General features: G+C 54.2%; 2 protein-coding genes across 5 annotated transcripts in view; both read left to right on the plus strand.

Annotated features, from left to right (window-relative positions):
- Nucleotides 1-384: 384 nt before the first annotated feature.
- On the plus strand, nt 385-10,689 carry GDPD2 (glycerophosphodiester phosphodiesterase domain containing 2). Its single transcript, XM_025893929.2, has 16 exons — nt 385-543; nt 2,210-2,323; nt 2,576-2,679; nt 2,977-3,070; nt 3,248-3,307; nt 3,575-3,673; nt 3,829-3,922; nt 4,064-4,209; nt 4,319-4,401; nt 4,508-4,658; nt 7,019-7,240; nt 7,455-7,603; nt 9,271-9,418; nt 9,581-9,663; nt 9,910-9,938; nt 10,035-10,689. The coding sequence occupies exons 2-16, from the start codon at nt 2,219-2,221 to the stop codon at nt 10,085-10,087; spliced, it is 1,620 nt and encodes a 539-aa protein (XP_025749714.1). The 5' UTR covers nt 385-543; nt 2,210-2,218; the 3' UTR covers nt 10,088-10,689.
- A 10,785-nt stretch (nt 10,690-21,474) lies between these two features.
- Nucleotides 21,475-25,395, plus strand: part of DLG3 (discs large MAGUK scaffold protein 3) — a 54,790-nt gene continuing 50,869 nt past the window's right edge. For 3 of the 4 annotated variants that reach the window (XM_025855708.2, XM_073885797.1, XM_073885798.1), the window contains exon 1: nt 21,476-22,195. In XM_025855708.2, coding sequence (XP_025711493.2) covers nt 21,839-22,195 — 357 coding nt within the window. In that variant the 5' untranslated portion in view covers nt 21,476-21,838. Of the gene's footprint in view, nt 22,196-25,395 lie in introns of all 4 variants that reach the window. The other variant, XM_025855565.2, reaches the window with a different exon arrangement.

The raw sequence follows: 25,395 nt of genomic DNA on the forward strand, positions 1-25,395 counted from the left end.
CACACACACACACACACACACACACACACACACACACACACACACACCCCTTCTTCCCAGGGGGTTGGCTGGGCCCCTTCTCCTCACTGCCAAGTTGCAGAGTTGTGTGGTCACCTCCCCCCAGCTTCCCGCCCGCCAGTGCCCTCGGGCCCTCGCCTCCCTGAGCCGGGGGACAAAGCCCCGGCAGTGACTGAGAGGGGAACAGGAGGAGGGACAAGAGGGATGGGGAGGGCCGCACAAAGGAAAAGGAATTCCTCACGCCAAGCCCCCTGACCGGCAGCAAGTAAAGAAGCAGATCTGCTCTCCCTCCCCCTTCCCACCCCCACCCCCCCAGGGCTGGGCACTGGCCATAGAACAGGCTCAAGCCCTTCGGACATAAGCCACGCAGCCTCCTGTAGGTGGCAACAGTGCCACCTGTTTGACCGGTGGGGGCTGAGCCAAGGACTAGAAGAGGGAGGAGGCAGACAAACTCGGGAGAGGAGCTGGGAAGCAGTGCAGTGCAGAGCAGAGCGCAGAGCTGAGCGGAGCTGCCGCTGAGACAAGGTGTGAAGGCTGGGGAAGGCTGGGGCTGACAGGCGGGGACGGGGAAGGGTGTGGAGACTGGCTCCAACCGGGCCTGGGGATGGAGCAGCACCCCTGCTCAGCTCCCCTGATGGGGGTTTTCAGACGGCTCAGATCCTGACCCCAGCCTACAGACAGCTCCTGGAGGGAGGTGGGACTCTGGAAGGCCGTGTCTGGGATACAGGGGCAGGACCTGCAGGTAGGCAGGAAGTGTGGATGGAGCCCAGGGCCCGCTACTAGGAGCCAGTCCCGGGATGGGAAGAAGCAGGGACCTCCCTTTAGGATGTTTTTTTTTTTTTTTTGGTTTTTTTTCCCCCTGGGAGGGATCTCAGAGAGAGGAGAGTTTTCCTTCCCCCAGCTACAGCCCCCTCACCCCTCCACTCCCTACCCTAATCTTCCTTTCCCAAGGCCCCGGTGGGCTAAGGAGGGCAGTTTCAGGGGCAGCCACACCCTCCCCTCCAAGACTCCACAGCCTTAGGGAGCCCAGATGACAAGGGCTCGTGTCCCTGAGACCACACACACTTTGGGTGTATCCAGGGGCTCCTCTACACACTCAAAGTCTTCTAGAAACCCATTAGCACCGACAGCCGCTAGTGCGCACGCACATACAAAGGCTGACACAAATCGCACACGCCCTCAGGTAGAAGGACACACACCCAGCCTAGTTCGGGGATCCGTAAGCCTGCTAGGTCTCAGTGTCACCCGAAAGCCCAAGGTCTAACACTCCCTGGCCCCAACACAACCACACCTCCCACCACACATGCACGCATGCACACACACACATACACACACACCTTTGACCAGTATTTGTTGTACTTTCACCCAAGTGAGCTCAGAGGGTGGGGCCCCTAAAAGGGAGAAGGTGGAGACTGGGTTCCTGGCTGGGGTGGGGGGGGGTGACTGGGCAGGAAGGGACACGACTGGGGTGAAAGGGCTTGGATTTTCCAGGTGTGTGCGGGCAGGAGAAAGGCCCCTTCGGAAGCCTGGGAGGTGACCCAGGAGCCTGTTTCCCTCCAGTCTTCCTCTTACTGACAGTGCCCCCTGCCCCTTGGGAGGTGGAGACTGAGAATCTTTTAGTCAGGGCTTTGTGGTGTGTGCAATCTCTGTATCCATAGCAACTGGCCAACTAGCTGGGCCTTCCTTAGCCCCAGGTCAGAACTAGAACCTCTGCTTCAGGTTACTCTTGGTTCCTCGGGTGGAAGGCTCCCCACCATGGGGCTGCCTGAAGCTTGGCCAGATCTGCCTCAACGTGCCGAACTGAATTTGCCCCACCCTGGGCAATTTCTCCCAGGTCCCCACCCTTGGGCGAGCGCACCATCCCCAGAGCTGGATGGATGCTGTTAAATGGGGAGGAGTTGGGGAGGGTGGGTACGCATCCTGCCTGCAAAGAGGCTGGATCTCCTGGGTGTCCCACTGACTTTCCAGGTATCTGGGTTCAAGGGAAAGAAAGACCCCAGAGATTATCCCCCCGCCCCGGCTCACATCCTTGTCCAATCTGGCACTTCGGGCAGCCCCATGACCTCCCTCCCGTTGCTGAGCAGCGGCCCAGGCCTCTGCTCCTCCCCCGAAGCTCCTGAGATGCCCTGGGAGGGAGGCTGGGATCCGCCGTCTGCCAGGGTGCCTGGTGGCTGAGTGTCCCTTCTCCCAGGCCCTCACCATGGCCGAGTCCCCCGGCTGCTGCTCCGTCTGGGCCCGCTGCCTCCACTGCCTGTATAGCTGCCACTGGAGGAAATGCCCCAAAGAGAGGATGCAAACCAGCAAGGTGGAGTGGGGATGGGGGGGGACTGGACGTCCAAGGCAGAGGCCGCCTGGAGGGGATAAGGAGGCCACGTGTGCTCAGAGGCAGCTGGGGGGAAGGGGCTTTCTCTCCCCAGGAAGAAAATCTGTCCCTGCCTGCCAGGCAGAGCAGAGCAGCCCAACGCCTGGCAGGAAGCCCCACTGAGCTGCCATCCGTTGGGGGACTCGGAGCTGGAAGTGGGGATCGGCTGTGAGCTTCTCTCCTGCCCCTTTGCAGTGCGACTGTATCTGGTTTGGCCTGCTCTTCCTCACCTTTCTCCTCTCCCTGGGCTGGCTGTACATCGGGCTCATCCTTCTCAATGACCTGCACAACTTCAATGAGTGTGTCATGGACCCCCTCCTTCCTCAGCATCCATGTTAATCTCTGCCCCACCTTGGGACCCCTGGGGGCTCAGTCATCCCCAGCCCTGCCCAGCTGTCCTGCTCCCCAACCTCCTTAGAAAATTCCTCCACGGAGTGCCCCCCCCCCCGCCCCCAGTCCTTGGGACCCCTGGCCCCATGAAGTGCTTCCCCTCACTCCCTTCTGGTCACCCTTCTGGACCCGCCCACCCCAACTCCCCTCAGGCCACTATTCACACCCCTGCCCCCACTCAGACATTTTCTTCTCCCTTCCCACAGATTCCTGTTCCACCACTGGGGACACTGGATGGACTGGTCCCTGGCATTTCTGCTGGTCATCTCTCTACTTGTCACATATGCATCCCTGCTATTGGTGGGTCAGGGAGCGGCCCGCCTAACCACCACCCCCCCACCCCGTTAATTCCTCCCTTCCTGCTCAGCGTCGCCCCCTGGCCACTGAGGGGAGGGCAGGAGGGAGGTATCAGCCTGGGAAGCGCATCTCAGTGACCCCGCTGGGCACCTCATTACTCCCACCGCCCTCTGCCTCCAGCTCCTGGCCCTGCTCCTGCGGCTCTGTGGTCAGCCTCTGCATCTGCACAGTGTCCACAAGGTACAGTGGGGATGGGAGTGAGCGGGCAGAGGGGGGCCCCTGGGCCAGGTCTTTGCCGAGCACCCCAGTATCCTACGTGCGGACTCAAGCTCAGGACATAAAGCCCAGTGAATACGTGTTGAATGAGAGAAGGAACGGGGATGAGTCATGGGGAAAGAAATGGTCCTGTTTTCAGAGAGTGGGGCAGGGGCGGTGGGGGGGGCACAGCCCGGGGAGCCACGAGCCCGGGTTGACCAAGAAGGCCCCGTCCGTCCCTGGTCCCCCCAGATGCTGCTGCTGCTCATTATGCTTCTTGTGGCCGCTGGCCTTGTGGGACTGGACGTCCAATGGCAGCAGGAATGGCGTAGCTTACGTCTGTCACTGCAGGTGAGTGACTGATCTCCGGGGACCTAGGTGGGAGCCTTGGCCTGCGTCCAACCCCCTGGTCCCCAGGGCTGCAAGTAGCTCCGGACTCAGGTCCTAGGAGGTGGAGAGGAGGGACGTGAGGGAGAAGAACCCTCCTCACTGCCTCTTGTCCCCAGGCCACAGCCCCATTCCTGCATATCGGAGCAGTTGCTGGTATCACCCTCCTGGCCTGGCCTGTGGCTGCTACCTTCTACCGTGTCCGTCGAAGAGGTGCCACCTCCACTCCCCGATGCACCCCCACTGGCCACCGCCACTTCTGTTTTACTGCACCTGTACTCGGCTCTCTGCGCCCCCCCTCCCCAGAGCTCACCCACTGCCCTTTCTCCATAGCCTCTCCCCCGTGCCCCACAGGTCCCAAGACTCTGCTCCTGTTCCTATTTTTTGGAGTTTCCCTGGCCGTCTACCTGGCCCCACTATGCATCTCCTCACCCTGTATCATGGAGCCCAGAGACTTACCCCCCAAGCCTGGTCTGGTGGGACACCGAGGGGCCCCCATGGTGAGTGTTGGGTGGGATGGGTCTGCTCCTCCAGGCTGCAGCGATCGGGCCTGTGGGTTCCCAGGCTCCCACCCTTCTCTGCTACCTCCCTGTCAATTCCCTTGCCCAGCTGGCCCCCGAGAACACCCTGATGTCCCTGCGGAAGACCGCCGAATGTGGAGCTGCTGTGTTTGAGACCGACGTGATGGTCAGGTGAGAGAAGCTGGGGGAGGGGGGGCAGAGGGAGGCAGCAGGGGAGCTCAGGAAGTGATGAGCAGTCCCAGAGCTCAGCCCTCTGACCCCCACCTTGTGCCCTCAGCTCTGACGGGATCCCCTTCCTCATGCATGATGAGCACCTGAGCCGCACCACGGATGTGGCCTCTGTGTTCCCAGCCAGAACCTCCTCCCACAGCAGCGACTTCTCCTGCGCTGAACTGAAGAAGCTCAATGCCGGGACCTGGTTCCTAGAGGTGAAGACAGCCTCACAGAAGAGGCAACCACCTGTAGGGGCACTTGCGCGGGGGGGGGGGGGGGGGGGGGGAAGTTCATTCATTGATAAGTATTTTCTGAGCCCTGTGATAAGCAATAGGTATCCAATCTCTGCCTGCAAGTCACTCCCTCCAAGGACAGGACAGAGCTGAGCCAACAGGCTCTCAGGATAGGAAAACTAGAGCAATCACAAGAGCTTTACGAAATAGAGAGGAGAGAGGGCCGCCTGGGTGGCTCAGATGGTTAAGCGTCTGCCTTGGGCTCAGATCATGATCCCGGGGCAGGGGCGTGTCCTGGGATGGAGCCCTGTGTCAGCCCCCTGACACAGGGCTCCCTGCTCAGCGGGGAGTCTGCTTCTCCCTCTCCCTCTGCCCCTCCCCTCTGCTCGTGCTCTCCCCATCTCTCTCTCAAATGAATAAATAAAATCTTCAAATAAGTAAATAAGTAAGTAGGTAGGTAAGTAAACAGGAGAGAGAGCAAAGCTGCTATTTGGCAAAGCCGCTGTTTGGCAAAGCCACTGTTTGGCACGGTGGGCGTGGGAGAGGATCAAGAGCGGTTTCACAAGAGAGAAGGCCTGAGCAGCACATGAAATGACAATGGTTTTTAAGATGGGCAAAGCAGGGACTGACAACTCTAGTCAGAGGGAAGAGCATATGCAAAGCACAGAGGTATGAAGAAGTGTTTCCAGGAGACAAAAAGTGGCTCAGTGCAACTGGAAGATAAAATTCGTGGGAGTAGTAAGAGGTGAGACTGGCAAGGGGAGCAGGGGCTTGGTCTCGAAGGGCTCTGAATGCCGGCCCCAGTTCAGGCTTCAGTCCTGTAGGTGACAAAAAGTATTCATTAAGGGTACTTTATTTTCTCAGTTCCTCTTTTCCTGATTATAAAAGGAACACACGTTCCTCATAAAAAATTAAACATTAGAGAAATAACCTAAACGTTTGAAAAGTCTCCCATAATCCAACTCCGCTGAGATATTCGTTGCTAACAGTTGGGTATGTATTCCATATGTCCATATATATACATACATACATGTACACACACGTATGTGCACACACGTACTTTTCATTTTGCACAAATAGGATCACTTCATGTATTCCTTTGCACCTTGATTGGTTTTTCTTTTTTACTTTTTAAAGATTTTATTGATTTGTCAGAGAGAGAGAGAGAGCACAAGCAGGAAGAGCGGGAGAGGGAGAAGCAGGCTCCCCACTGATCAGGGGGTCCGATATGGGACTTGATCCCAGGACCCTGGGATCATGACCTGAGCCGAACGAAGGCAGACACTTAACTGACTGAGCCACCCAGGCGTCCCTTGATTGGTTTTTCACTGAACTCTATGTATGATGACGTATCAGAGGGATTAAGACCAGGGGATGTCTGGGTTTGACTCCTGGCTTCACCACCTACTAGCTGTGTGAGCCTGAGCAACATTCCGTAGTCTCTCTGGGCTTCATTTTCCTCATCTGTAAAATAGGCATCATAACAGGACCTACCCTGTAGGATTATTGGGACAATTAAATAATACACTTCTAACACCACCTGGCACATAGTCAATACTTAATAGGTATTAGATAGCTTGCTTTGTCCATGTTGGTGATTAGGAAGTAAGGGTGTTTGTTGATTACAAGGGGAGGAGAGGAGAGTGGCAGAGGTTTGGAAGAGCCACTAGGAATGGAAGAAGGAGCAAAACAAGAACAAGGAAAAGGATGGTTAAGTGGGGCGCCTGGCTAGCTCCGTCATCAGAGCATGCAACTCTCAAGATCATGAGTTCAAGCCCCACGTTGGGCGTAGAGCTTACTTTAAAAAAAAAAAAAAAGGATGATGAAGTGGCACTGAAGGTGAAAAAGGACTATAGCGACAGTCCACACAATGTGCTCTGCTCCCCAATTTTAGGGCTAGAGGAGGCAGACAATTATAGAGTTGAATCAGAGTTCCGGATTTGGGAGGGGGGGGCAGGCAGGGCAGGAACAGAGTTGAGGATGCTATGGAAAAGTAATTCAAGCCGTGGACGGACCAAGGGGAGGGGGACGTAGGTGTGGCAGAAAGGGGCTGACGGACCGGGAGGAAACCAAGGGGCCAAGACCCCAGAGGTCTCTGCGAGGCCAAAGAGAAAAGGTAGCAGGAGAGAGGAAGTTAGGAAACTGGGAGGGGAGGAGGTTGGGAGTCACAGAGTAAGGTGTTAGACGGTCTGGAAAGGGCCACAGTTGGAAGAAAGAAAGACCGTGGCTCAGAGGTGCACAGAAGCTGGGCACCAAGTGGGGGAAATGAGTGAAAATAGGAAGGATGGGGCAATGGCCTAAAGGCTCCTTCCAGTCTTGAAATAATCTTCCTGTTCTTATAGAGGCAACCCTTCTGGGGGGCCAAGCGGCTGTCAGGCCCTGATCGGAAGGAGGCTGAGAACCAGTCAGTACCAACGCTGGAAGAGCTGCTAAAGGAAGCCGCAGTCCTTAACCTTTCCATCATGTTTGACTTGCGCCGCCCCCCACGAAATCACACATACCATGACACATTTGTGAACCAGACCTTGGAGACCGTGCTGAGCGCAAGGGTGCCCCAAGCCATGGTGATATTGCCAGGACCCCAAGTGCTCCCTCTTGCCCCTCTCCCCAGCCCCTGCCTTCCCGAGGCCATGGTGATCATTTTGAGGCGGCCCCCTGCCCCAGGGCCCTACCCCAACTCATATACCCACTTCTGTGGTCGGACCTCTCTGCCCCTGCCCCCGCCCCTGGAATCCCCAAGCTCTCCCCAGCTTCACGGCTGTCTTCTCCGAACCACAGGTCCTCTGGCTACCAGATGAAGATCGGGCCAATGTCCAACAACGGGCACCCAGGATGCGCCAGATATATGGACAGCAGGGAAGCAACAGAACTGAGAGACCCCAGTTTCTCAACCTCCCCTACCAAGATCTGCCGCTGTTGGATATCAAGTGAGTGTCTGGGGAAAGGAGCCAAGGGGATCCCGGAGAAGCTTCATGGCAGGGTAGAGCCACCTCAGGGAAGGCAAAAGCCGTTCATTTATTCACACATACAACAAATATTTATCAATATATTTAACACTCCGTGTCAGGCACTCTCTGTTGCAGGCTTTGGGCACACATACAAAGAGACAGATAACAAACCGAACGAATTACATGCGTATTGGGTAGTGATGAGTGATATGAAGATAATAAAACGGGGGGGGGAGATGAAGTAGAGCAATTAGGCTTGGGAGTGAGGGCTCGAGAGGGGCCACATTAGGAAAAGTCATTAAAGAGGAGGTGCTATCTGGGCTGAGACCTGACCGGTCACGGTCACAAGGAGCTAATGAATGATGAGAAGAGCTGCAAGAGGAGCAGGGACAGCAGCCAAAGCAAGGGGAAGGTGAGGCTGGGGAGGTGGGCAGGAGCCAAACTGGGTAGGACCTTGTAGGCCACAAGAACAGTTTTAGCTTTCCTTCTTCACCACCGAGGTAAGTAAGAGCAAGAGAGGAGGGGTCCAGGGGAGAGAGGCAAGAGAGTCCCAGATGTGAGCTGGGCTCCGGAAGCTGACCTAGCCAGTAAACAGGATGGACAGCAAAGCATGCCGTTGCCAAGGTCTCTTATAAGGTCCCTGCGGTCAGGCAGGAAAAACAACAACCAAAAAAACAAACAAACAAACAAAACAAAACAAAAACAAAAACGTGGCCTGACTGATAGCCCAGTAATCACAAATATTTCAAGGACCTTTCCCCGAGCCGTCACGACATGACATTGGCTTTGGCCCTCCCTTTAGTCTCGTCCTAGTCAACCTCAACCGCTGATCGTGTTTCCAAAAGACATGAATTGGTAATGAATACACTGGTGATGAAATCGAGGGCCCGAAAGGCCTACGCGTGCTAAGATGATGGACCAAATGTACCGAGAGGAAACACAAGGATAGAAGTAAAGACCTCTATCTGCAGTCCAAAGGAAGCTCAGTTGCACAAAGCCGAGAGAGGAGATACTGGCATTCAGCAGGAACACGTGTGAGAGAGACCAGGGCTCTGACTGAATAGTGTGCATAATGAGTCATCCGTGGCTTGTGACATTGCCAAAACGAACCCGACCCTGGGCTGCCTGCATGCAGGCATCATGCCCAGAAGCCAGGAGGAGTTTTGCTGTACTCAAAGCTGGGCCAAGCCCACCTGGGATATCATGTTCAGAGGCAAGCCCCCACACTTCGAAAGGAACACCGAGAAACTGAAGCCAGATCAGCTTGGGCGAGGTTTGGATGGCAAAGGGAAGGAGAAGCCAGGTCCCCGGCCCCTGGTTGAGGGAGCTGGGGCTGTCGGGCCTGGGGAGGAGGTGACTCGGAGACGTGCTCACCTGCTCCACAGACCTCCGAAGGGCTGTCATGGGACAAAGAAGAGAGACACAGTTGTGCGGCCCCAGATGGCAAAGCTAGGATGCGGAGGTGGGATGCACCAGGAGGCAAAGTTCAGCCATGCAAAGAGAATCACTGATGGTCAGGGGCTGCTGTGTAAAGATCGACCTGATAGTTCCTTGGCAGCAACGCTGTAGGGTCAAGCGTGGACAGGGGCTGCCTCCTGTGCCTCGTGCCCCGTGATCCTGGATATTCCTGTTTCCCACCTCCACAGGGCACTGCACCAGGATAATGTCTCGGTGAACCTATTTGTGGTGAACAAGCCTTGGCTCTTTTCCCTGCTCTGGTGCGCAGGGGTGGATTCGGTCACCACCAATGATTGCCAGTTGCTGCAGCAGATGCGTTACCCCGTCTGGATCATCGTAAGGGCTCTGGGACTGTCACCCCACCCCTTCCTCCCCTGTCCCTGCTCCTCCTTATCCCTGGCCCTCTCTTCCTTACATATTCCGCCCCCCACCCCCGCCGCCCCGTATACTACCTTTGGGGCTCTGGCCACCGACAGGTGCCTTTTCCTCTTCCCGTAGCCCCCTCAAACCTACCTAATGATGTGGATCATCACCAACTGTGTCTCTACCCTGTTGCTTCTGTGGACCTTCCTCCTCCAAGGGTGAGCTCTTCACACCTCAGCTTTCCAGGTCTGCATTCTCCCCCAGGGTCCCAGTGACGCGGCTGATTCAGACCCACCTATGCTGCCCGGAGCGTGGTGTCGGGTCTGTTTGGTGCCTTTGAGATTCTGAGACCCTTCCTTCCACCCCAAATTGGCTTGGGGGAAAGGCAGTTTGGGGGAACCGGGAATCAAAGGGTCATGCCCGAGGCCGGCTGAACTCATAATGGGAAGCTTTTCTCCCTTTAGGAGATGTAAGAAGGAGAGAGAGAAAACTGGTAAGAACCTTCTCCCTCACCTCATCTCTCTCTTCCTCTAGTCTGCCCTTTGGTCACTCCCTATGTGTCCTCCCCTCTCCCCACCCCCTGCTCTAGGCTTAGAAACAGCAGTGCTGCTGACCAGGATCAACAATTTCATAATGGAGTGAATGCCCAACCCTGGATCCCCACCAACCAGAATCTTGAGGCCTGTCTGGATTGACTAACCACAAGGAAGGGAGAGTGGCTGAGTGGGGATGGGGTGGGGTAAACTTTGCCAACGGAAGGTTTTGAACTATGAGGGCATGCGGCAAGCTTCCACAGAGTCTGGCTCCCCCTTAGGGTTTTGACCTGAGGTCGTTGGGAAGACAGGGAGTCACGGGAAGTTTCTCCCGAAATGAAACTAGAACAGAGAAAGTGGGAAGGAGGTTGCCACGATAATGTTTCAGATCTGCGTGCACGTGTTCTTGTGTAGAAGGCATAGGGTGTGTCAGGGATGGACCAGCTTGGACCAGTGACTGGAGGAGATGACAGAACGGCCTTTCCTGGAGAACTAAGATGATGGAAACACCAATCCCACTCCATTCACTGTCTCTCCTGACCCCTGCAATCTAACTGCTTTCCTGCCTAGATGCTGGGGGCTGAAGAGCCCATGTAGCCATTTAATTCTGTGCCCATAGGTGGCTTTTTGCTGTTCACAGCCTTTTCTTCAAGACAGGTTGGCTCCTCCTATGTTGTTAATCTTGTTACTCAATAAATTTAACTCCCATTTGGTCGTGGTCTGATCTTCTCAGCGCGGGGGCTTGGTGGGGGATGCACCTTCCATCCCGGTCTAATGTGACATGACACTGAGGGGTCATCACGGGCGAGAATCTTGGGCTGGAGGCGGGAGGACCACCTGGGACAACGAAGGGCTGCAAGAGGGGAAGCAGGAGAGCAGCCCCCGCGGGGGACACTCTGGGTGGCCGAGGCACGCTGCGCAGAGTTGCGTTGTAGCTCCACCTTGTGGTCACCTGCCGCAAGAAGAAGGCCGCGTCAGTTGTCACCGTGACGTCTGAATGCCACCTGTTTTCCGTGCCGGTTGGGGACCTGTGTCCTTGACTCTAGACCCTGAGGGTATAATCCGATTTCCACAAGTTTTCGCCTCTCTGAGCTGCTGCGCGCAGGGTCCGGTTCCCAGGCCCTCCTTCCCCTCGAGGAACAAGTTCCCCAGTGTGTGTGCTGCTCGGGAGGTCCTGGCTAAATCAGTTAAGGAGACCAGTGAGGAGCTGACCTAGGATGAGGAGTCCGGTAGCAGGGGGGAGGGAGGGGCCAAGGCAAAACCAAGGACCGCAGCGGGCTCTGTGGCTGCCTCTTCAGTCCCCCACCGCACCAATATTCACCCCGGTTCGTGTCTCCACACGAAGGGAAATCGAATTAAGACGCTGGCGAGGTCTGGAGGTTCGGTTCTCATTTCCTCTCCTCTCGCCAGACTGGGACCCGGCGGGGGGGTTGGACGGGGGGGGCGGGGGCCGCACCAGCCCCTCGGGACACGACCCTGCTCGTTTGCAAGGCAGCCCCCGGGAACTACAATTCCCAAGAGACCCCTGACCGCTTCCGGTCTCGGGATTGACGGAAGTGAGTTTGAATTTGTATTCCCGCCCCCTCCTCCTCCCGGGCCCCGCCCCTTCCCTTCTCACCGCCCCGCCCCCGCCATGCATACACACGCACATACGTACACGGGCCGCGGTCCAAGCCAACATACCTGGCCTGCAGCTGGCGCGGTCGGGGGGGAGGGGGCCGCGCGCCGGCGCGCGATGGGCGGGGAGGAGGTAGGCGCGTCGGGAGCCCACGCTGCGACCGCTGTCTGGTCCCAGTCTCCCGGGGCGTCCGCGCCGCCGCGTAGCGGCCAGGTTTCCTCCACACAGTACCCTTTGAAGCTGCATTTCCTTAGTTTTCCCGGTTCCCGATCCGCCCCTCAATCTGACCGACTGCCGGCCTCGGCTCCGGGGCGGCCAGCCTGTCAGATACTGCCAGGCTCTCGCCTCTCAGCGCGCACCTCCACCCCGCACCCCTACTTTTCTGTCCCCTCCCCGGCGTCTAGCCTCGCAGCCCGCCAGGCTCTTCCCTCCCCTTCCGACCCAGTCCTGACAATCCCCCGCGGCCTCAACTTCTCCGCTCCCAGGCTCTCAGCTGCAGTCGTGTCACCTGGGAGTCCAGACTCCGGGCCAGAATGCCAGGACCTAGTCCCAGACCCTAAAGCCCCTGGCCCCTGAGTCCCCGGCCCTGAGCCTGCCACCGCCTATCCTTACCGTCTTCCCGGGAGGACTGGACAGCTACGGCACACTTAACTTCTAGGAGGCCCTGGACTGGAGACTGGGACCGACCAAAACGTGAGGGTGGAGGGCCTCAGGGAGCTGCTCGTTGGGGTTGGGGTGCATTTGCTCTCCGTTATTTTTAGCTGCTGACTCACAGCTCCTGGCATCCGGGTTTGGGGCTAGCAGGCTGGGCTAGGGGGCTATTAATAGAGCTGAGGCACAGCCCCGACCCAGTTCAGTTTGGAAGCACAGGGAGCAAGGAGCCTCCCTCTGTCGCCGTGCCCTGTGGAGACGTTGTGGACTGAGGCAGGGGCTGAACCAGTACCTCTCTGGCTACCAGTACCTCCGCCTGGTATCTCTACCTTGGAACTCCTGAGGGAAGGTCCACAACAAGACACCTGGGCACAGCTCTCCCCTCAGTTTGCCGTGGCGTGGGGTTCGGCCACAGTGAACCTCCTTGTTGTACTAGCTGAGAGTGAAGGCAAGAGTCCCAAGTAGAACAGTTACTGTGGCTACAGGCTTGGCCTGCCTGGACCCACTCTTGGGCTAGAATACTAGATGACTAGGAAGAGAAGCTGTGGATTTCTGGTCCCCAAAGGCCCTCATAAGGATGGGGTGCTTCAGCATGGTCCTAAGAGAGGGGGCAACGATGCCGAGAATTGCCAGCCCCAAACCAGACACAGCACTAGGAAACTGCTGAATTCTGTGTTTACCACCTGCCGATTCTTCTTTTTCTTTCCTTCTTGTTGGGCTCGATCCCTACTCACAGGGGTCAACAGACCTCAGGATCTCTCCCAAGTCCGTAGGGAAACCTAATTCGCGAAAGCCACTGAGAAGCATGGCTCCAAGATATGAATGACCCTTTATATATCCTCATTTCTATGGAGACTTTGTATTTCAATGGGCTAACGTAGGAATTCCCGGGGTGCCTGGGTGGCTCAGTCCATTAAACATCTGCCTTCGGCTCAGGTCCTGATCTCAGGGTCCTGGGATGGAGCCCCACATCAGGCTTCCTGCTCAGCAGGGAGTCTGCTTCTCCCTCTCCCTCTGCACCTCCCTCCCCCCGCCCCCGTGTGCTCTCTCTCTCTCAAATAAATAAGTACAATCTGAAAAAAAAAATAAAGTAGGAATTCCCTAATCCATACATTGGGAATGGTGGGGAAATCTTGATACTTTACTGGACTACTCACCAACATTATTCCCACCCACACCCAATTTGCTAGAATTCCCATTCACCAAGGATGCACCCCCACAGCAATGCCCCCTTACTTGTAAACCAGAAACTTCTGCCTTCAAGCGACCCAGATCTCCAGCTCCCAGGTGAGACCAGAGGATTTTGGGGCAAGGCTGACTGTTTCTCCACACACAAAATCTGTCTACTTTGTACACAGCTCCACCTTCAAGAATGAGCCCGGGTTATCAGGCAGCAGCAGGCCGCCCTGCCCCAACCGGGTCCTTTTGCTGAGGGCACCAGAGAGACGGTGGATGGGATGAGAAATGGTCTCTCTCCTCCTCCTGGATCCCTTTACCTACTACTCCTTGGTGGCTTCAGTCTCTGCGCAGGCCGCCCGGTTGCCTAGCAACCACAACCGCCTGGAGGGGCGCGGGGCTGCTTTGGACCTGGAGGGGGCGCCTGTCTCCCTGGGGCCTCAGGCTCTAGCAGCTGCGAGGGTGTGCCAAGTGTCAAGGAGTCTCAGGGTTGACCGCGTCCTCCCAGCCTCGCCAACCCAGTCCAGTCTGAGTCTCTCTGGAGTGAGTGCGGAGAAGCTCACTATGATTCTAAAGGGATTTTACTCATATTCATTAAAAATGAAAAGATGAAAGAGGGAGGGAGGGATGGAGAGAGAAAGCAAGGAGGGAGAGAGAGCGAGCGAGAGCGAGCAAGCGAGCAAGCTAGCGAGAACCCATCAATAGGGATGGGCCATGGGGAAGGCATGTTTGACCCTCTCCATTCTCTCTAGGCTTAGCAATGCTTATTCCTCAATCAGAGCGTTTCAGAGGGCCCAGGCTATAGGGGGCTTCTTTTCCTGAGCCACTTTTAGGATGTGGCGAAGAGTCTAGCCCTCTTTTTGTCCATATTGTCAAACTGCTGAGCATATAAAAGACTTCAAGCTCCAGGGTTACCAGCCTAGCCTAGACTTGGTAACCAACCAAATAACTAAATAACTAACCCTAACCCGTTGTGTACCAGGGAACGTGCAAAGCGTTTTACATTTAATCCTCACAAAAACCCTATGATTATATCCGTTTCACAAGTAAAGAGGCTGAAGCTCAGAGCATGTTCAAGGTCACACGACTCGTGACTGTGTTGGGTCTGACTGAGCAACCGGTGTGTGCCAGGGTCTAAGAATATAGAAGGCAAGACTCCTCCCTCTTTTCACTACCTGATGAACACCTAATCATCCTTCAGGACCAAACTAGAAATGTCATCTCCTTTGTGAAACTCTTCTTAAGTCCTCCCCGCACAAGGAGAGTCGATAACTTGCTTTTCCGTACACCCCTCTGAAACAGCACTTCTCACGGGGACTGTAATGATCTGCTTCCACATTTCCATTTCTCTAACTTTGAGCACCTCAGTGCCAGTGTTTACTACTCATCTCCATCTGGTTGTCTAATAGACGTCTCAAACTCAACATGTCCAAATCTGCACGTCTGCTCTCCCCCCCACCCCACCCAGAATGGCCACTCCTAAGGCTGTTCTCATCTCAGTCAATGGCACATTCACCTTTCCAGTGGCTCTGGCCAAAAAGCCTTGGAACCACACCTCGTATCCATTCTGTCAGCAAATCTAGTGACTCTCTCTTCAAAAATACAGGTTCCTCTGAAACCTTTCAGAAGCTGAAATGGCAAAAAAGCAATTACCGTTAATGTGTACAGAAAAATTTTCGAGCGTTCCCAGACCGCTCTTAGGCTTTTCTGATACCTCAAGGGCACATCTTGCTAAGGAATGCACAAAATAAATGGAGATAAAGCACAGAGGCTCACAGATACAGCTCCAAGCTACGGTGACTTGATGCTGAGCTGTTGAGCGCAGTTCCCCACAGGAAAGCGCTTGGCCAGGCTGCTCTAGCCGCTTTTGCTGTCTCTGTAACTGCTCGCCTGCCAAACAAATGCCGAATGCTATTTTCACTTTTTTACCCCCCTTTTTAAAAAAAGAATAAATAAATAAAAGCAAAAATCCTCTTTGGATTTCTTTCAGTTGGCGAAAACAGGTAGTGATGTGGGTCTTTCTTAAAAGCAAAGTGGCGTAAGGCAAACTTTTGAAAAGTGGGGGATACCTGCACATCCAGAATCCAGCCACTTCTCATCACTTCCAGAGCAACCACCCTGGTCCAAACCACCATCATCTCTCACCTGAATCCCCGCAGCAGCGTCCTAACTGGTCTCGCTGCTTCCATTCTCGTCCGCTGTGGCCTATTCTCCACACAGATGCCAGAGTGATCTTGCTAAACCCAAGTCAGACCATGTTAGTTCTCTGGACAAAACCCTCCAGTGGCTCCCCATGTCTCTCAGGGTAAAGCCAAAATCCTTATAATGGCCTACAGGCCCTATACAATCTTATTCCCTACTCAGCCTCTGATCTCATCTCCTGGTGCTCTTCCCCTCCCTCATTCTGCTCTGGCCACTTGGTCCTCCTTGCTGTTCCTTGAATAAGCCAGGGGTACTCCTTCCCCAGGACCTCTGTACCAGTTGTTCCCTTACTGGGTATACCCTTCTGTATGGCTCACCTCCTCACCTCCCTCAAGTCTTTGCTCAAATGTCACCTTCTCACTGAGGCCTACCCTGACCAACCTATTTAAGATGGTCTCCATTCTAATTTCCAGTTTCCAGTAAAAACAGGGTATAGAGGAATGAAATAAATGATACCATGAGAAAAAAAAAAAACACAAAAAGACAAATCCAGAAGGTAGGGTAGTCTGCAAAACAACTGACTTGTACTCTTCAGAACATCAATGTCATTAATTAAAAAAAAAAAAAAGGTGAGAGATTTCTAGTTCTGGATCCAGTTTGAGTGGATCAACTTCTCCCTATTCCTCCTGCTAACTACAGCTAAAATCCTGGGCATTATATATAAAACAAATGTAAGAAGACTCTGAAAGAAGGAGGAAAGAGCAGACTTACTAGGCACCCCGGTGACCTGAACTCAAGGTGGCGAGTTCCCTAGGTTTTCTCATTGCCTCATATAGCCCGGACTGGTGCTGGAGAAGCCAGCAGCCTGGACATGCCAATGGGCACAGACCAAAGAAAGCCTCAATAGATGCCTGTTCTCTCTAGCCAAAAGACCAGGAAATGGGCCGCTCAACCAGACAGAAAACTCTTAAACAAGAACCACTCTACTGTAACCCAACATCAGAGAAAAGAACCACAACCCCGCCCATGCCAATAAAGGCCAAGTAGAAACCCAGACTTCTGCTCTCAGCAGGCTCCCCCAACACTCTCTCGGGTGGTGTCAGGAAAGGCTGAATAGGGAGCCAGGACTTCCATCCCCACAGGGTAACATGGCATCCCATCCCTGCTGGATGATATCAGAGTGTCAGAGGAAGCCTAGTGGAGACTCCAGGGTTTTACTGCTGCTCTCCCTGTCCTCTCCTGCCAGTTCACTGTTCTGCCATCTCTGCCCCTACCTGTACCCCCAACCCATGGTCAGTGGAAGCCACCTGGGGAGCAGGAAAGAGGCCCTTCAACCCCTCCCAGTCAGAGAGGTATCAGTGGAGGTCTAGTGGGGAGTTGGAACTCCCATCCCTGCCCAGCAGCAGGGAGGAGCCTCTGCCTCAGGGATCAACTGACGCCACTGGGGGAACTTGAACTTCTGTCCCTACCTGACAGTAACCAGGCAGTGGCTCCTTCCACTGATGGCAACAGCGTCAGAAGAAGCCTACCAAAAACAAGATTTAAGTAAGATCCAGAGTCTCATAACATAATATCCAAAACTGTGTAGGATGTGATAAAAAAAAAAAAAATCACTCATCATACCAGGAACCAGGACACCCTCAACTTGAATGAGAAATAATCCACAGGTGCCAACACCAACATGACAGAGAGCTTTCAATGATCTGACAAGGATTCTAAGGCGGCCAACATAAAAAATGCTTCAGTGGGCGATTACAAACAAGGTTGAAACAAATTAAAAAAAAAAAAAAGTCTTGGCAAAGAAGTAGGAGTTACAATCAAGAATCACATAGAAATTTTAGAATCAAAGAATACAATAACCAAAGTAAAAAATCTCAGTGGATGGGCTTATCAACAGGAGGGAGAGGATGGAGGAAAGAATCAGTGAACTTGAAAATAGAACATTAGAAATTACCCAATCTGTGGGGCACCTGGGTGACTCAGTCAGTTAAGCATCTGACTCTTGATTTCAGCTCAGGTCATGATCTCGAGGTCGTGAGATCGTGCCCCCTGGTGGGCTCTGTGCTCAGTGGGGAGTCTGCTTGAGATTCTCCCTCTGCCCCTCCCCCCGTGCTCTCATTCTCTCTCTTTCTCAGATAAATCTTTTTAAAAAAAAATCTTTAAAAAAAAAAAGAAATTACCCAATCTGAACAACAATGGGAAAAGAGAATTTTTTAAAAAATGAACAGTGCCTCAGAGACATGTAGTGACTATCCCCTAAGACCTAACATTCGCATCATTGGAGTCCCAGAATGAGACGACAAAAAAGGTGAGGCCGGAAAAAGGCCTCAAGGAATAACGGCTGAAAATTTCCCAAAGTTGGCAAAAGGTAAAACTTACAAATTCAAGAAGCTGAACAAAACCCAAACAGGATAAACTCAAAGAAACCCATGCCAAGAGACATCATAACCAAACTTTTGAAAACAAGACAGAGAAAATCTTGAAAACAGCAAGAAAGAAACAACACCTTACCTACAGAGGAAAAACAATTCAAATGTGGGTGGATTTCTCATCAGAAACATGAAGGCCAGAAGATGGTGGCACAACATATTTCAAGTGTTGAAAGAAAAGAACTGCCAACCCCTAGTAAAAATACCTTTTGGAAATATGGGGGAAGTCAAGATACCCTCAGATAAAGGGAAGCTAGGAGACTACATCACCAGCAGACCCACCCTAAAAATTATGGTTAAAGGCAGTTCTCAAAACAGAAAGAAAATGATAAAAGAAGAAATCTTGGAACATCAGGAAAGAAGAATTGAATGAGTAAAAATAGAAGTACATGCAATAGACTTTCCTTCCCTTAAGGTGTCTGAATTATGTTTGATACCTGAAGCAATAACATTGTCTGATGTGGAGCTCAATATATGTGCAGGAAATATTTAAGACAACCGTATAATACTATACTATAAATGGGACACAGTAAAGGTATTTAAAGGGAGGTGAGGTTTCTATACTCCCCTCAACCTGATAAAATGCTGACAGGTGGATCTCTGTGGTGACAAAATAATTCTGTATCTTTGTTGCAACGGTTGTTACAGGAATCTCCACATGTGGTGAAATGGCACGGAATTATACCCTCATTGTACCAAGGTCAATTTCCTAGTTTTGATATTGTACTATAATTATGTAAGATGTAATCTTTGAGGGAAACTAGGTGAAGGGTATATGGGCCCTCTCTGTACTATGCAACTTCCTTGTAAATCTATAATTATTTCAAAATAAAGTTGGGTTTTTTTTTTAAAGATTGGGGCTGTTCTAGACTAAAAGTGGTTAAAGACACAAAGGCGATGGGGGAGACTTGATTAGATTCTGATGTTAAAAACATAAAAGGTAAATTTGGAGAAATTTGAATATGGACCAGACATCAGATGCCATCGGATGATATGAAATTATTGTTAATTTTCTTAGACGTCATAACAATATTGTGGTCGTGTAGGAGAATACAAGATGTATGCTGAAATATTAGGGGAGAAGTGTGGGGGCGCCTGGGGTGGCTCAGTCGTTAAGCATCTGCCGTTGGCTCCCTGCATTGGGCTCTCTGCTCGGCGGGAAGCCTGCTTCTCCCTCTCCCACTCCCCCTGCTTTTGTTCCCTCTCTCGTGTTCTCTCCCTCTGTCAAATAAATGAATAAAATCTTAAAAACAAAAAAAACAAAAAAAATTAGGGGAGAAGTGTGATGAAATCTGTAACTTACATTCCAATGGTTCAGAAAACAATGTAGCTACATGATAGATCGAGAGAGCAAATATAACAAGACAATACCAGTTGCTGAGTCTATGAGAAAGATAGATAGATGCCCATTGTACTATTCTGTATGTTTGTGAATTTTCATTTAAAAAAATTTGGAGAGAATACGTGGAGGAGAGATACATGATAAAGCAAGTGTAGCAAAATGTTAATGAGCATCCAGGTAGCCTTAGTTCCCTACAACATTTTTTCAATTTTCCCTACATTTGAAAGTTTTCGTATTGGGGGCGCCTGGGTGGCTCAGTTGTTAAACATCTGACTTTGGCTCAGGTCATGATCCCGGGGTCCTGGGATCGAGCCCCACATCGGGGTCTCTGCCCAGTGGGGAGCCTGCTTCTCCCTCTCCCACTCCCCCTGCTTGTACTCCCTCTCTCGCTGTCTCTCTCTCTGTCAAATAAATAAATTAAATCTTTAAAAAGAAGAAAATTTTCGTATTAAAATGTAGTGGTAAAAAACTTGAAAGATGATCACAACCCGGGGTCTTCCCCCTCCCCCAACATCCTCTTCTCTGATCGACTTTTCTCTCTTTCCCCACAGCACCGTAAAATACTATACTACAAATGGGACATGGTAAAGATATTTAAAAGGAGGTGAGGTTTCTATACTTCCCTCAACCTGATAAAATGTTGTTCTGTTTGTTGCTATATCCCCAAATCCTAGAACAGTGTCTGTACACAGCAAGTGCTAGATGAATGTTTGTTAAGAATGGATTTCCGGGGGCACCTGGGTGGCTCAGTCCGTTAAGTGTCTGCCTTCGGCTCAGGTGATGATCCCAGGGCCCTGGGATTGAGCCCGGCATTTGACATCGGGCTCCCTGCTCCGCGGGGAGTCTGCTTCTCCCTCTCCCACTCCCCCTGCTTGTGTTCCCTCTCTCGTGTTCTCTCTCTCTGTCAAATAAATAAATAAAATCTTTAAAAAAAAAAAAACGAATTTCTGTATCCCTGGGACCTAGATCGAGGTCTTGCATAGAGTAGGTGTGCAACGAGCGTTTGTTGAATTGAACTGAGATCTACATTCTACAGGAGAACTTAGAATAGACCTGTTGTACCAAGGTGGTTCAGAGCATGGGTGCTGGAATCAAATAGCCAGGGTCTGCATCCTAATTCCGTCACTTCCAGCTGTGTTAACATCTCCGAGCCTCGATTTCTCGATTGGTAAAATTAAAATAAGCATAGTAGCATCTTGGTAGGGGTTTTGTTTGCATGTAGAGCACTTAGAGTAAAGACTCGATAATTGGTAGCTAAGGACAACACAAGAACGGCAAAAAAGATGGTCTTCCCTGCATGTCATCCCGCCTCTGTCCCTCAACCGGCTGAGCCGGGGAGGCTAAGGAGATGTCCTTGGACAAGTATTCCCAAGTTCTTCTCCGGGTCCCCTGGAATGGTTTCTCTCACTTCAGATCTCTTCTTCCCTTTCCTTCCGCCCTGGACTCTCTTTCCTCTTGGCAGCCTGAAGTTCTTCCTCCCATCATCACCATGCGGGAATAGGGCGAAGGAGACAGGAGCCTGTGGGCCAGGGACAAGAGCTTAGAGCTCTCCTTTCCTCCTGTTCTAGGCTTGAGTCGCTCACCAGTGATGGAAGCAGGTCAAGTGTGAGACTGCGGTCATTTCAGGCCTAGAGGTTGAGAGAACAATAGTCCCGAGGTGGAGGCACTGCCAGGAGAGTAGCCATATATGCTGCCCTCTTCCTCGGTCCCCCGTTAAGAAAGATCACCTTCCCTGCCCTGCTCCAACGTCCCTTTGGTCCATTCTGCTGCTTCAAGTCTTTACTTCTGCTAGCCCCAGCTCAGAGCAAGCCCAGGGACCCATTGAGCATCTCCCTGCAACTCCCTCTTGGAAGTGGGGTGGGGTGGAGTGGGCGGAGGACGGGCTGAAATTGGAGATGTGGGGGCACCAGATCGGGGGCTGAGCTCCCCCGTGGCCCAAATCCCCCGTCCCCGCTTTAGGGTCGGCGGTACCCCAGATATCTGGGGAACTGGGGCTGAGCCTGGGGGCGCCACTGCCTCTGTTCCTTTAAGGAGCCGCTGTTTAGCATTCCTGCCGCTGCCGCTGCCGCTGCCTGACTCTGCACGCTGATTGGCTGGAATCAACTGAGAAGGGAGCCAGGGAGAGATGCTCTTGACTCCACTCAGATCCATCCTGGGGACCAGTGCAGGAGCGGTCCTCCCAGCGCCCAGCCTCTGCCCAGGCTCCCGCTTCTTCTTTGCCGCTGGGCCTCGGCCCAGGAGCCACGACGGGCGACACGGAGCCGCCAGTGCTGGAGGGGGAGCCGTGGGTGCGGGGCAGCGTGGGGGCAGAAGCCCCGGGACGCCCGCCCGGCCCCAGGCCCCGCTCCGCCCGAGCGCCCCCACGGGTGCCCCCCCCCTTCCTGGTCCGAGCAGTGTGAGTGTGCCCGGGAGCCCGGCGGCGGCGGCGGTGGCGGCGGCGGCGGCGGCGGCAGCGTGGAAACCGGCGTGGGCTGGGGGGTCCGGGCGGCGGGGGGCAGTGCCATGCACAAGCACCAGCACTGCTGTAAGTGCCCCGAGTGCTATGAGGTGACCCGCCTGGCTGCCCTGCGGCGCCTCGAGCCTCCTGGCTATGGGGACTGGCAGGTGCCTGACCCCTATGGGCCAGGTGGGGGCAATGGAGCCAGCGCGGGCTATGGGGGCTACAGCTCGCAGACCCTGCCCTCACAGGCGGGGGCTACCCCCACCCCCCGCACCAAGGCCAAGCTCATCCCCACCGGCCGGGATGTGGGGCCAGTGCCCCCTAAGCCAGTCCCGGGCAAGAGCACCCCCAAACTCAACGGCAGTGGCCCCAGCTGGTGGCCCGAGTGCACCTGTACCAACCGGGACTGGTATGAGCAGGTATGGACCAGCAGTGGCGGGGGGGGGGGGGGGGGGGGAACCGGGGGGGGGGCTGGAGAGTGGGGGCCTAGAGGCCTGGGGGTGCAGCAGGGGTTCCTGGAGGCCTCAAGCCAGTAGAACCCGAGCCCTAGCGTTTCACCTGGGCCAAGAGAGGCGGTTGGAAATGTATGCTTCCCGATGTGTGTGTGTTTGGGGGTCTCCATTTGGAGGGGATTGGGAGGAGCTGTGTGTGTCAGGAGGTGAAGGTATGGCGGAGGGGCACATTTTCCTGTGGGGGGGAACTGGGTTTGTCTCAGTGCGGGGGTTTAGCAGCGTCTCTGTGTCTGGCGGGGGGCGGGAGGTTCTGCGGGGGCTGTGTGTGGTGTGTGTCTCCACAGGAGGGGAGGAGGGGGCATGGTGCTCTGCGTAGGGGGGACATATGTGTGTATGTATGTTAAGGTGTGTGGAGGGAGGCAATGGAGCTCCTGTGAATCTATGTCGAGGGGGCCCATGTGCCCGGCTGGTGGAGCTTCATCTCTCAATGCCATGAGTCCCTTTCCGTCCCAGTCCCTTTGTGTGTGAATGTGCACATGGACATGTGGGGATGTCTCTCAGAATGTGGAGGTGTCTCTGTAGATGAGGCTGCAGGGATAGCTGTGTTTGCCTGCGTGTGTGGCTACATGTATATGTGTGTGTGAGCATGTGGCTCAAGTGTGTGCATGCGTGTGCCTGTGTGTGTGTGTGTGTGTGTGTGTGTGTGTGTTGTCCCTGGTGAGAGGCGCTTGACAGGCAAGGGAGGGGAGGGGGAGGAGGCAAGAGACACGTCCCAAGCAAGGCTGAGAGGCTGCTGAGAAGGACGGACTCTTTTGTCCCAGCAGCTCTGAAGTGTGTGTGTTCTGGGGGGGGGGTGCCCAAATGCAGGGGATGGGGGGACAGAAGCAAGCTTCATTGCTCTAGAGCAGGCATGGTGCCTGGAGCCAAGCAAGGGGCAGCTGCCCTGGTGCAGGACTGGCCCCAGTGGGGCATGTCCCCCTTGGGTACCTCCAGATGTGAGAGAACTTGGCCCCCGAGCCCTGACTTGGCACAGCTTGGGAACCCCTGGGTGCTGGGCACAACTCCGGATTCTACTCCCAGTCTAAGCTGCCAGCTTAGAAAATGGAAGGAGCATCTGTGGGAGAAGCAGCAAAATGGAGGCTGGGCCGGCAGAGCCAGGTCCTTGGCATGCATAGCGGAGGGCCTGTCTGCTTATTTGGCTCCGCAGCCCCCAGGTTAGGGAAAGAGGAGAAAGAGGCTTTGCTGTCGAGGGCAGGTGCTGCCTGCCCCAAGCTGGTGACCATTCTGGCCGCCTCTGTCCTCCTCTGGGGATAGAATGTGCTCTCACTCAGAAGCAAAGGTGGGGACTTCCTAGGGAGAAGAGTCCTCAGTTCTGGCCTTCTGTCTGTCCACACTCTCTGCTCCCCATGGCCCTTGCCTTGGCTCCTTGCCCTCTCCAGTGAGTCCCCGTCTTTCCTTCCCCCCCCCCCACCCCGTATCCTGGGGCCCTACCCTTGCAAACACTCTCTCAGGCTTATCCTGCTCAACTGGCAGACAGGTACCAGTCCCAAGGCTGGGCCAGTTGGTCAAGGTTTCTTTGCCAGGGCTGAGCCCCAGATGGCCCCCGGTCCAGGGAGCAGGGTCCCTGAGCGGGGCAGTGGGAGGCTGGAGCCTCTGGTTCTCGCTGGAGCTGGGCTGGAAGCATGGCTTACTTATCACATGTGGGCACACATGGTACACCAGATGCGTAGAGAGATGCATGGGTGTCCTTTTGCCTGCGTGTCTGTTGCATGTTACTTCAGGCAGCTGTTTTGGTTTCGGGGCTCTGAAAAGCCATCGGGGGCTGCAGCCGGGGTCCTCCCACCAACTCCCAGGGCTGCGGGGCATAAAGTCCTGGGGTCAGGCCCTGAAAAGGTGGAGGCATGACTCGCCAGGCCGCCCCCCCCCCCACCCGCCTGCCCTCTCTGTTTCTCCAAGCCAAAGCTGCAATGGAGTGTGTGTGTGGGGGGGAGTAGAGCAGGGCATGTGAAGGAGCCCCCACCCTAGGTTTGCAGCTCCCTTCAGAGGAGGACACCAGGGGTCAGGAAAGGGGCAACGCAGCCAGAGAAAGATGGAGGAGGGGGGCTGCGATACCTGGGGAGAGAGGCAAGGGAGTTCCTCCATTCTTGGGGATGAGAGTGGGAGCACAGGGAGCAGGGACTACTTGTCTGCCCACACTCACATTTTCACTTGACAATGGCCACAAGTATGTCTTGTCTGGGAGGCCAGTTCTGTGGGTTGCTCAGAACAATGCTTGCTTCCATCCCCTTCCCTTGCCTCTCCTCCCTTGGCTGCTGTATACTGAAGGCCAGGGACTCTGCTGCCAGTCAGGCCATGGGTTATGAGCTTCTCCCTCCTGGGGAACCTTGTCCACTCCGCTTCCATCCCGCCCCTGGCTTTGCCTCTGACTCCCACCCAGATCCTACCCCGGCTTTTTCTGCTGGGAAACACAAAGAGTTGAGGATCAAAAGCCCCTTGGTAGAAAATGGATTCGGACTTTGACTCCTTCCGTCCGCTTGAAGAGTCAGGTTCCTGGGGACACAGAGGAGATATGGAGGGAGGGTTCCTGGGGGTATTCTGAAGGGTGCACCTTTCCTTTTCTCATGAGGTCTGCTGGGGAAGGCGGTGAGTGGCCAAAACACCCGTGGCCTTGGCAGCTTGATTTAATCAAAAGAGCACCTGGAGACCTCTCTGGGCCTCAGTGTCACACCGTCTGTCACATGAGGGCGGTTGGACAAGATGGTGTCTGCTGTCCTACCAGTCCTGACATGGACATGGTGGGAGTCTGTGATCCCTAAGTCAGGGTGAGCTACGGTTCAGGAGGGGAATAGGTCCCCATCGGGGCCACTGGGTGTGCCCCCATGGATGCTAGGTGTGGTGTGGTTTGCCCACCATGTTCCATTTCCACCATCCCCCTTAGGCCAGCGCTGCACCCCTCCTAAGAGAACCCCGAAGCCCTGGAGCCCAGCCTCTCAGTGAGTGCACCACTGGCTGGCTCAGTCCCAGACAATTGATCTGGGCTAAATGGGGTCAGCCGGATATGGCTGGAAGTGAGGGAGGGGTGTGGCCTCCTCAGGGTCAGCCTGTCCCCATTTGTGGCCAAGAGGTGTCCTGGGGTCAATTCGGCCGCTACTCTTTGGGGGGTGGGG

The sequence above is a fragment of the Callorhinus ursinus genome, unplaced genomic scaffold, assembly GCF_003265705.2.
Source record: "Callorhinus ursinus isolate GAN/ISIS: 27379988/994484 unplaced genomic scaffold, GSC_fseal_2.0 scaffold66, whole genome shotgun sequence".
Lineage (NCBI taxonomy): Eukaryota > Metazoa > Chordata > Mammalia > Carnivora > Otariidae > Callorhinus > Callorhinus ursinus.

Bases quoted from the DNA above. Each gene is read 5' to 3' on its own strand.
- GDPD2 (XM_025893929.2), top strand. From the start codon at position 2,219: ATGGCCGAGTCCCCCGGCTGCTGCTCCGTCTGGGCCCGCTGCCTCCAC. The intron at 3,923-4,063 runs GTGCCACCTCCA...CGTGCCCCACAG, and splicing joins CTACCGTGTCCGTCGAAGAG to GTCCCAAGACTCTGCTCCTG. The intron at 7,604-9,270 runs GTGAGTGTCTGG...CCACCTCCACAG, and splicing joins CTGCCGCTGTTGGATATCAA to GGCACTGCACCAGGATAATG.